The sequence below is a fragment of the Lissotriton helveticus genome, chromosome 2_1 (genome assembly GCF_964261635.1).
Source record: "Lissotriton helveticus chromosome 2_1, aLisHel1.1, whole genome shotgun sequence".
NCBI lineage: Eukaryota > Metazoa > Chordata > Amphibia > Caudata > Salamandridae > Lissotriton > Lissotriton helveticus.
In genome coordinates, this window is record NC_136059.1 from 1626726668 (window position 1) to 1626739016 (window position 12349).

The 12349-nt window shown below is 45.2% G+C and overlaps 1 protein-coding gene across 2 annotated transcripts in view; it reads left to right on the forward strand.

The window, feature by feature from the left end:
* The window catches only part of LOC144818811 (protein NipSnap homolog 3A-like), a 350954-nt gene that overhangs the window by 237704 nt on the left and 100901 nt on the right, over positions 1 to 12349 (forward strand). Inside the window, exon 4 of one of the 2 annotated variants that reach the window (XM_078676581.1) lies at positions 10469 to 10612. The exons of the other annotated variant lie outside the window; for it this stretch is intronic. Coding sequence (XP_078532707.1) covers positions 10469 to 10612 — 144 coding nt within the window. The remainder of the gene's footprint in view (positions 1 to 10468; positions 10613 to 12349) is intronic. 2 annotated transcript variants of the gene reach the window in all.

The following is a 12349-nucleotide window of genomic DNA, read 5'->3' on the forward strand; positions in this document are numbered from 1 at the left end:
ACCCAGGCGGGTTTATGCCCAGGCACAGCACAGATACTCGACTGTTGGAGGTCTCCGAATTTGTTAAATTGTCACTGGACAAGGGTAACAAAGTGGTGGTTGTTCTTTAAGATCCACAAGCAGCGTTCACACTGTTTCTCATTATAGTCTACTGGAACTTCTGGGAACAAAAGGGGTGAGGGATTTTGCTCATAAATTGTTGAAATATGTCCTCTTTGATCGAGAGCAAACCGTACACCACCCCCCTGTTACATCTAAATTTATAGACTTATTTTTTAGTGTACCACAAGCATCGGCCCTGAGACCCATTATTTTCATCATTTATATGGCCCCTTTGTTGGAGATAGTTGAACCCAGGGGTTTTAAGATAATGTTATATGCTGATGACACACCGTTATTCTCTTTTCAGCGGGTTGACAGATCTTTGAAAGTGCACTTTAGGGCTACCTAAAAGCAGTCACAAACTGAATGCAAACAAATTGCTGAAGGTGCATTCTGATAAGTAAATAGTGTTTTTTGGCAATTCTGCTCAATTGATTAATGTAGGACACTGGCTCTCTATATAGTGCATTAAAATGAAGTACACTCAACAGTGACACCCAGGTTGGTATACCAATTCCAATTCCAAAAATTCTTTATTTCGGCCGCATGGGCCATAAAAGATACAGTAAAATACAGTACATAGATACACAGTAAAATGGAATGCATATATTACAGAATATTTACATATAAAAAGGCTAGAGGGTCTGCATGAGGTAAGGAAACACAGTGGCACCAATTCAGGGGGACATTTTCTTCCTTATTAACCAAGCTGCCATTAGAAATTTTGATACCGCAAAGACAATGTGTCCCAGGGTATTGGTTTTCATAACCCTGTATGCTTGTAGGTATTCCCGAAAACCCAGGTTTCGGCACAGCGGTGCAATCCAACGCTTCCTGGGATTCTGGTATGCGTGGCAAACAAACATTATGTGCAAATCATCTTCATTCTTGGTTTTACAACAAGGACAGAGTTTGTCACCCCCAGTGAGCCATTTGTGGGTAAATACTTTAGTGGGGAGTGTGCCAAACCTCCATTGCAGAAACAATTTCCTCGCCAAAAGAGGAAAAATAAAATCCATAAAAGGTTCAAAGAGGTAAGAATTTTTGGACTCCATAAAACGACTCGTCAGGGTGCCGGTGCTATGAGCATTGTCCATGTCAGCCAAATTTTTGTTTTTGTACAGCTGGGCAAGAGTTTTGCGTGTGATCCTTTGACAACCCTGAACTGGATCATCCCAGAGGTCTGGCAAGTTCAAACTGGACAATTCTGATTTAATAAAAGCCAGCCAGGGGATTTTGTTACTGCCATTCAACCTCAGTACATGGATAAGGTCCTGTCTGTAGTGATGCAGTTCCTCAGTGGACCATATCCGATGCCAGAACTTCACGGGTTTGGATAAAAGATCTTCAGCGATGGAGTGTAGGCCCAAATCCAATCTTAGGGGGAGGAGTGGCGTTCCCTGCGGGAGAGCAAGTAGGCGTCTCAAGAATGTTACATGTATACATACCAAAATTAGATAATACTAACGCTCTGTTTGTGGTAGAGCAGTTAGTCTTATCAGAGAGAAGTGCTAAGCATTTGTTGTACTCACAGAGGCAACAAATGAGACACACACTCAAGAACAAATCCGAGACCAATTTATACAAATAATACAAATTTGTATGCAATTTTTCAGACCAAGAACTTCATTCTACAGTTAGTACTTTAGAGGATATACATTTTCACTCCCACCCTCCACGAGTCCAGATGCACCTGCAGATGGCTCGAGAAGAGATGGAGGAACAACAACACCCCAGAAACCCACACAACCTTCAAATCCACCAACAACACACAACATCTTCTCCTCAAAACCACAAAGAAAATGGCCTTCCAGACAGAATCAATGCCAACGCACAATATCAACGCATGCAACCACGTGGCACCACAACAGATCTGGCTCAACTGGACTCCCCTCACCACAGACAACACACTCAAGACCATGAAGAGCATCCACTCAGGAGCCACATTGGATCCCTGCCCCTACCACATCTTCCGTAGTGTAGCCACCTCCATTGCCCCCCACAGCTTCACCACACCGTCAACTGCTGCATCGAAACCCCACTTTCCCGATGACTGGAAACACGCCGACATCAATCCCCTGCTAAAGACACCATCCACCAACCCGACAGAACTAAAGAACTTCAGACCCATCTCCCTCCTTCCCTTCCTAGCCAAGGCCATCAAAAAGGCCATCAGTGGCCAACTGTCTAAGTTCATCCGAGAGAACCACGTCCAGGACACCTCCCAATCTGGCTTCTGTAGCAACCACAGCACCAAGACCGCACTCCTCACCGACAGCGATGACATGCGCTCCCTCCTAGACTAGGGCAAAATAACAGCCCTCGTCCTTCTGAACCTCTCTGCCGCCTTCAACACCATCTCCCACCGCACCCTAATCACGAGACTCTACGACGCCAGCATCTGCTATAAGGCGCTGAACTGGATCTACTCCTTCCAAACCAGACGAACACAGACAGTCAGTCTACCCACATTCCTCTCAGAACCTACAGAGAACAGCTGCAGTGTGCCCTACGGATCCAGCCTGAGCCCAACCCTCTTCAACGTTTCCATAGCCCCCGTCGCAGCCATTGTCAGAAGCCACAGACTCAACATCGTCTCCTACTCAGACGACACCCATCTGATCATTGTCCTTACCACCACAGCTGCCAGAATCAACTTTCACAACAGAATGGAGGCTGTCACTACCTGGATGCAAGATAGCTGCCTCAAGCTCAACTCCGACAAGACTGAAGTACTGATCATTAGATCCACTTCCTCAGCCTGGGCGACTTCTGGTGGCCTGCTGCACTGCATCATACTGGAATCTGTGCTCATAATGAACTGCCTAATCAATGCAGTATCCTCATCCTGCTTCCACACACTCCACCTGCTTTGAAAGAATTTCAGATGGATTCCCACAGAACCCAGAAAGAAGGTTACCCACGCACCCATTCCCAGCAGACTTGACTGCGGCAATGCTCTCTATGCCAGCGTCACCCAGAAACAGCTCAGAAAACTACAGAATATCCAAAACGCCACAGCCAGACTGGTCCTCGACATCCCTTGCCGCAGCCACATGACACGACACCTCTGACAACTCCACTGGCTCCCAATCAACTAGAGAATCACCTTCAAGCTCCTCACAAACACCTACAAAGCTCTATTTAACGCAGGACCAGTATATCTGAACCATGGCCTCACTTTCCACATATCCGCCAGGCAACTCCACTCCACCCAACTCGCCCTGGCCTCCATTCCACGGACTGCAAGACCAGAACTGGAGGAAAATCCTTTTCCGACCTTGCAGCCAATACCTGGATCATTCTGCCCCTCCACCTCAAGCAATTCAGTAAGGACCTCAGGACCTGACTCTTTGACTGAAATGTCCACACCCAGACAAATCAGCAGCACCCCCATCTCAGTGCCCTGAGACTATCAGGGTGAGTAGCCGTGCTATATAAACCCCAGATTGATTGATTGATTGATTCCTGCACAAAATCAATCAGCCCTGCAACACAGGGGGTGCCTGCATTGGTGCATGGCAGTCCATTGTGCTTCAGCCCTGGGAAAAAGGGCATGAATGCACGTATCTTATAGATACGGCACATTCCTGCTCTTTTCTTTTGATGCAGGGCAGCGCAGCAAGATTCCTTTGTTACGCTGCCCTGCGCAAAAACCTTGTAAATGGGGCCCATATTATATAAGTGTGTTAGTGTCATTTTTAAGACCAGGTAATTTTTAGATGTAAGAAACTGCCGTTAATGTGAATTAGCTGCAGGGTTTCTTTTTTAGCGAGGTACAAGGAAATCCTTGTAAATATTGCGTTGTGCTGGAGTTTTTTCACGGAAATGCCTACCTTGCATCTCATTTTCGGTAAGTCACACTAAACGCAGTGGTACTGTGAAAAATTCACAATAACACTTGAAAAATGCCATTAACTGGAGTTTGCGGCACCTTGTAAATTTGGCAATAAAAAAAGCTGCATTAACATAAAAAAAATTGACGCTACAGCGGCGTTAACTCCTTGTAAATATGCCCCTGTGTTGAGTAGTTGTCTGTTGATTATGTGGTTATGACACAGGTTGTAATATCATTTTTTCTCGCTCAGTTCATTTTTTTTTATGTTACACAATACTGTATGTGCACACCATAGCTACAATTGCAAAATGCGCACTTTTTACATGCTTGGGGCAACACCCCTGCATGGAAGTTATAGCTATCTCTCAATATGAGACTACTCCTCTGGGACAGAGTAGGTAGCAGGACATTTAGTTGTCCAGTTCATGTTCTTGTGGCTTCTCTGCAAGAATCTCCGATTTGGTTTGGGATGGCCTCATTTTGGGAATGTTGATGCACATATTCACGGAAAATCTCCAACTCTGATTTCGATCACATATACTATGGAGGATTATTGTGTAAAATGCAAGAACGGGAGATGAATCCAAGTCATTATGGACAAACAAGTCCAGTCCTTGATTGCCCCTTGTCAGTACGGTGCACAGCGGGAGCAGTAGTATGCATCTGTGCCTGCTAGAGGGTGTGATAGCATGCAGTCTAGACCAGCGCTCATATATTTGCCGATGTTGAATAGCCCTTGGTAAACCTTCAGCATTGCAAACTTTTTAGTGGCAGCCGTTAGATTAAAGAAAAAAAAAGGAAACAGCGAGCGAGTAGGATTAGGTAATTAGATCCTTTCATGTATCATTAACGCCCCTAGTGCTATCCAACCAAACCGGAAGCCTCGCCCTCGTTCCGCTTATGCAATGCCCCTAGTGCTATCCAACCAAACCGGAAGCCTCGCCCTCGTTCCGCTTATGCACGGAAGAAGGCGAAAATCGCGGTGCCACAACACCTGACACCGACGAAAGGCTCAACACCTACCACCAAAGTTGTCCGGCCATTGGGGATGCAGCCACCACTGGAGGGAGTTGGGGTGGGGACAATCATCGAGCAATCACCCGCTACCACCCCAGTAACTGAAGGTTTACAGACAGATGGTTTGGGCAACAACGATAGGGAATTTATAGATTTGGTATGGGAATCCCTTAAAAAGCTTCTTTCCCCTCTAGATCTCAGACTTTCACGAATCGAAAATAACTTACTTGAGATGGAAAAGAGCATTATTGCTCTGGCCACTCTCGGTTTGAGAAGTCTTGAGAATCAGGGCCTCCCTGTAGCTGATGCTATTTCTCCAGCTCCCACAGCAAAAACATACCAAAGCCTGCCCATTACACCTACCACTGCACGCCCGGTCCCTAAACCGAGGACTGTGAAGGTGGACCAAATGCCTACTGTTACAATCCCTAAGGCCCCGAAGTGGGCTCCAACCCACCTACCTGTTAATACTAAAGCTGGGCTAACCCCAAAACTCCAACCTGGCAAGGCAACTATACCGCCCAGCCGGGACTTCCAGGTTAAGAATAACTTTAGAGGGGGCTATATTGACCTCCCCCCGGAAGCAAATGATTTTGTAGTTGTGCTGATGGGGGTTCCACAGATCAGCAATGGCCAATACGAGGATCACCGGTCCTTGAAAAATAAAATAATGCATTGGCTTAACGTCAATAGACCTATTCCCAATGGCCGCAGAAGTAAAGTTCTGATGGTGCGCAGAACTTCCTGGGTGGGCCCAACCAGGAAAACGAACGCGGGGGATTGTATAGTTATAACCTTCGATGACCCGTACACGGCTCAGCACATATGTTCGTGGCCCTGCAGTGAAGGGTCCTCTGTCATTCCGAAATCCTTGTCCTTCTTCTATCCCCCACAACCCATGTATAACCAGATGAACAATTGGTCACTAGTCCACCACCAACCTAGGAGAAACCGTTTTAACCATCAAGTGGATCCCCTTTTACATTGGAATGGTTTCCCAATCTCAAATAGATTCGGAGGCCTGGAGGAAGTAGATTGACTCCCCAGGCACTCTGGTTCCCACACAGCAGGCAATGCACCATCTTTGCCAACCCATGGGCGTCCCGGGTCCCTTTGTGTAGGCATTGAATCCTCAGTAATTGCACATCCTTTTGGCCAGGTTCGAACACCATATAGCTCTATTTCTGAGGGGGGTTTGATAGCTAAGAGTAGTGCAGATCTAGCCGAGCTGACTGAATTGGAAGCCTTTAGTCCACAAGGTAGGGATGTCCAGTTGGAACCCTCGCATACCCTACCAAAGGCCCCTATACAGGCCACATCATCTGTAGGAATCCAGCCTGAGGGAATTATGGTCCCTACAACCTTCCACAAAATTTCCCAAGATGAGCCCCTTGATAGGTTACCCCCAGTGGCTGTGCCTATTTCACCTGCATTTGCTTACTCTGCCAGCCAACCAACCATAGCTGTACCCCCGTTAAAGATTGTAAGCTGGAATGTGGCAGGGCTAAATCGGAACTTTGATAATCCCGAATGGAAAGTGTTCATAGAGCCATTTGACATTTGTATTTTGCAAGAAACCTGGACCGTGGATCCAAAGCATAGAGTAGGATTTACCACCTATTTTGTCCCAGCTCTCCAACAAAGGGGTTCAAAGGGTCGCCCGTCTGGAGGCCTTTTAATATGGGTTAGAATTGCTTTGGGTCTAAAAGTGAGCCATAGGTCCACCCACTCTCCCGACTTGCAGAGGATCTCAATATATTGCCAGGGGGGCAAGATGTTAGAGGTTTTCAACCTATATCTGAGGGGCGCCAGGAGCGGGATATCAAGCCTACCCCAGACAGGTCTTAGCAACGACTTAGCTGCTTGCAAAATCGACTCCTATATTCTCCTTGCAGGCGACTTTAACTGTTGTTTTGAACCATTGGCAAAGGAAGATATTTTGGATTCCTTTGAGGAAGATGCAAGAAGGGGTATCCCGACCCTGTCCCTTGACCCGATCCCCAAATGGACACAAAGTGCGATAGACATCAATGCACTCTGTTTGGAGCATAATTTGAGATCAGTGAATGGACGTTCAAAATCGGACCTTATGGGTGCTCACACTTATAACAGACCGGGCCATTCCTCCAGAATCGATTTTATCATCTTGAATTACAATCTCTGGTCCTTCCACCTAGATATGGAGGTTGTAGCATCTTGCGATAGTGACCACAACCCTCTTTGCTTAACCCTTTCTCCCATTTGGCAAACCAAGAAGTACAAGCAAGTTCACATTTGGAAGTCATCCCATGAAGTTGTTCCGTCTAATTGTGGTAGGCGTTTGAAGTGGGCAAAAGTTAAAGCAGATGAGGCTAGGTTGGCGCAAGCCGGGTCCATCTTGTCAGTGGTGGAGCCTCGGCTTGATGCTTTAAGCCCAGCAAGCACAAAAGTCTTACCACTTTTCATAGAGACCATAGTATCATTGAGTAAACTGTTTATTATTCAATATACTAAGCCCAGGGTGGGTTCCAAAAGTGATTCCAATGCTAGAGATAATTGGTACTCTCCTAAGTGTCGTATTGCTAAGGGGGAGCTTATCGCTGCAGTAAAGAGTAGGGACCAGGTCGCCATTAGTTCTGCGAGGAAATCCTACAAAAAAATAGTGGCTGAGGCAAAGGAGGCTTATGATTACCATTTCTGGTGTGACCTAACCGAAGCTAGTACCTTGAAGGATTCCAAAGGGTTCTGGGATCTCTTAAGAACAAGGAACAAGCCCATTGACCAGCAAATAACCTGCAATATTCCGGGTGACGCTTGGTTTGCCCATTTCTCCAAGCTTTATTCTGCTGCATTGGACTTGTCTCCTCCATGTCCGGGATCCTTGTCCATTATAACGGCTAATTCTCTTCCTATAGACTTCCCTTTCACTAGTCAGGAAGTTGAAGGGGCTATTAGGGGCATTGTCCCCAATAAGGCTCCAGGCCCTGATGGGATCCCAGGGGACCTACTTAAATCCTACCCAGCAGTGTGGAGCAGATTAATCGCTTCACTCTTAAATGAGGCTCTGCTAGGGGGATCTTTTCCTGACTCCTGGAGGGGTGCAGAAGTTGTGCCTATCTTTAAGAAAGGCAGCAGGGACGACCCAGCAAACTATCGCCCTATAAGTCTGCTGGATTCAACCCAGAAGGTTGCGGGGAAAGTTGTTCTGGGTAGGATCCTGCAGTGGGCCGATGAGGGAAAGATCCTGTCTGATTTTCAGGCAGGTTTTAGAACTGGGACAGGCACCATCGAGCAAACATTCCGCCTTCTAATGATATACTGGAAGGTGGTGGTGCTGGGAGGGGGTACGTTATATCTAGTCTTTATAGACTTGAGAACGGCCTTCGACCTGGTCCCGCGGGAACTACTATGGAATGTCCTCGATGGTTTAGGGTTACCCACCTACCTGTTGTTCTTGCTTAAAAAATTTCATGAAGGCAATTTCGCCCAGATCAGGTGGGGTGTCCAGGGAGAAAAAACATCTCGCATCCCAGTGGACAGGGGCGTCCGCCAGGGGTGTGTGCTTGCCCCCACTCTGTTTTCTTTATATGTCAACGGAGTGGTGGAGCATCTGCTGCAACATCCTGCGGATGCACCTACTCTGGCGGGCAGAAAGGTCCCAACGCTCCTGTTTGCGGACGACACCCTCCTGATCTCGAAATCTCCAGCAGGCATTCAGAAATTGGTTTCTAGCTTCAAATCCTTCTGTGACAGCAGGGGTTTAGCTATAAATATAAGCAAGACCAAATTCCTTGTCCTTAATCCCCCTAAGAAATCCGTCGCCCCGCCTGTTTTAGACTCCACCCCCCTGGAGAGAGTCAAAGAATTTGACTACTTGGGAATACGTCTGTGTGACTCAATGAGTTGGAAGGCACACCATCATAAGGTGTTTCTGACTCATAAAAGGGTCACGGGTGTCTTGCTCAAGGAACAACGAGCCTCCTCGCTGAAACCAATCGGGGCAGTGCTAGATATCTACAGAGCAAGGGTTGTAAGCGCAGCTTTATATGGCGCCGAACTGTGGGGTACGCAGAGAGTCGATACTTTGGCCCATATGGAAAACAATTTCCATAAAGATCTGATGAGGCTACCCCACAGCACTCCTACAATCCCTCTCTTGTTGGATGCAGGTACCCGCCCAATTTGTGAGCAAGCAAAATTACGCCCCCTGTTACTTTGGTCCCGGGTATGGAATGTCCCAGAATTGTGTAGTTACGCTGACGCCCTGAAAGATCTGTTGTCTCTCCCAGGTTGTAATAAGATACCCTGGTTCAGGGAGGTAAAACGATTGCTCTATGAGCTGGGATTGTGAGATGCTTGGGCCAATAAAACAGCACCGCCCAAGCTGTTTCTAAAGAACGCCTACTGGTTATGGGTAAAAAATAACAGAATGCGTAATCCCAACCTTTGCAAATCTGTTGCCCAGTTTTTACTAGTCAAAGATCTCCCCTTCAGGGAACCTTATTTGGACCTAATCCACAGCTCTGGAGATAGATCACTTTACTTCAAATTTAGGGTGGGTGTTCTCCCCTTAGGATTGTTTACTTCCTCCTGGAATCCTCCTTTTCAAACGGTCCCGTTTTGTCCGTTTTGCGACTCAAGGGTTGAGTCTGTCGCCCACCTTCTGTTTGAGTGTAGTGTCTATGCAGCTCCTAGATTGAAATGGCTAAAGCCCTTGTGCAGAAGTCTGGGAACAAGATCACACCTAGAAGCCCTATGTATACTACGCTCTGATGCCCGCCCATTCTTTGCATGCTGCATGGCAAAATTTCTTGGCTGGGCATGGCGCATAAGATCTGTAAGAAAGCTATTGATCCAGTAATGCCCTTTTTTTATGACCTGTTTTAGATACTAGTGCAAATATTTGTAAGGATAGCTTAAATGTGTATTTTATGTATTATTGTTCTTATCATGATTCCCTACGGTATCTTATATTATGCATCTTTGTAATGATTTTACTTTTTGTACTGCTTTTATGATATGTACCGTATCGAAATAAAGCTATACTAATACATTAACACATTGTGTATGAAATGTTTTATATTGTTTGTATTTTATAGCGGTATATGTATATTCAGACTTGGGATTATGTTTTAATTATGATTGATTTTATGTAAAACATTTTAGTTTAGAAATGTGATGGGTATTTTCTAACATGCTTTTATGGTTTTAAATAATCGAATAAAGTGATTTTTGACTTGAAAGCATGCAGTTTCTGACACTCCTGTGTTCTGCACTTGCACTCTCCACCAGGGCACTCGGTACAGCATTAGGATCAGCCCTTCCATTGCCCTTTTTTTGCAATAGGCCCATGTGTGTTTGCTATACGGCTGGTGAAGTGTTGGAGTCGCCATGTACAATCACGTGTAAACTGATTTAATAATTAGTGCTCACATGGGGCATGCACAAATTTTTTATTGAAATGAGTTGCATTTGGTATGTTGTCATGGATGATGACGGTCAGCTTTGTACCAACTGATTGTCTTCCTCCAGGAGTCTACGAGATGGTAATTTCTCATATGAAGCCAGGAGGCACTGAAGTTTGGGGTGAGGCCCTCAAGTCATCCATTAATTCTCAAGTCGGCTACAAGAAGCTCATAGGCGCATTCTACACAGAATTCGGCTCGCTAAATGAAGGTATTGTTCATGTGTACGTGTGAGACTTCTATTTCCATGTACATGATTTTTTTCTAGAAGATCGACGCAGGGCACACAATTCAAAGCTACAATAGATGTTACTGTTTTGTTTGCAGAACACGTTTGACTTGAATACCATTGTCTACATAGGCACAATTAGAACATTGGAATGTTGGGAGCTCCATTGAAGACAATGGAGTGCTTCCTGCTTCTACAGGCCGGTAAAGGCCCGCAGAGCCACATTCCAGTGTCTTACAAAGGCCTCTCGGAGCTTGAGGGGATTTAAATTCCCTCGAGAGGCCTTTGTTTTATTTGTTAGAACATTCTGCCTTCTAGTGGCAGAATGTGCTAATAGCCTTATAGCCCTTCCTAGCAGGGCTATACTGGCTATTAAAGTCCAGCTACCTTGTTAAAGTCCCTTGCTTTCGGCTCAGCCTTTAAAGTGGTAGCAGACCTTTAATAGCCGGTATAGCCCGCTGCCGCGGGCTATAAGGCTATAATATGGCACGCACCTTCTCAAATAATTTTCTTCCTTGATTATCCTGATACCGTTGCAGCATTACTCCATTATCTTTAAGCAATTACAGATGGAAGTTTGGTAATCTATCATTAGAACATTGGGATGTTAGGAGCTCCATTGATGACAGTGGAGTGGCTCTGAGCTAATAATGAGTGGTGCAGGCCTTCTGATCCAACAGTCCAATGTTTGCCTTTCTGTTTCTGCCTTTTTAATTTAGAACATTCTACCCAAAGTGGGTGGAATATTCTAATAGCCTCAAAGCCCTTCTGCCTTGGACTATACCGGTTGTTAAAGGCCCTTTGCCTCATTAAAGTTAAAGGCCCTCATCTGCTGCTCTGGCCTATAACTCGGGTTCAGGCACTATAACAACTTTTAGTGCCCTCGGAAGCAGGTTATAAAGCTTTATTGTGCAGTTGGAACCTAAGGAAAAGATTCATATTCTATATATATATAGTCATAGTCAACAAACTTTATTCGGTTTTACACAAACCATAAAAGTACATATACATTAAAAACAATTTAAAACACATTCATTGTTAACGTATATCAGATAAAGTGCCAAGATGAGAAAGTGCAGTAACAGCTTTAAAACGGAAGAAAAAGTGACTAGTGCATTCATCTCATAGGGCCATTACATGTCCAGACAATTTCTTAAGCTAACAGTCAATTTTAAAAATTCAGTAATATGGAGAATACTGTCATTATGCAAAAGCTGTAAGTGCATTAGGGCCGGTCTGATCTGAGTAAAATTACGTTTTTTTAAAAGAGAGACCAGATAGCGCCTGCGTGGGTATTCATAAAATCTACATAAAAATATAAAATGCAGCATATCCTGTTGAGACTCTCCGTCGCAGCCACAGGGAGCTGCCAATTTGTTAAAAACATCAGTTTTAGGTCTGATCAGCAGATGATGAAAAAGATTTAACCTGAACCTTGTTAACAGGAACTTTTCATGAGTGGTCAGTGTACCCATCAGATATGGCTCTGCAGCATCACATGTTTTCAGCATAACAAACTTTCTTACACTTTGTTTCTGGAGTTCAACTTCTTCCCTCTGGGTCTTCCTATCCAAAAGGAAGTCCAGTTTAATTACCTCCAGATCCCCCTTTACAATCTTGCTAGGTTGTTCAAACAATTCCAAACGGCGAAGCTTGACAAAGCAGGATTTCACATATTTTATCCAAGGGGAAGCCATTGCCTTGTCCTGGGTCAAATAA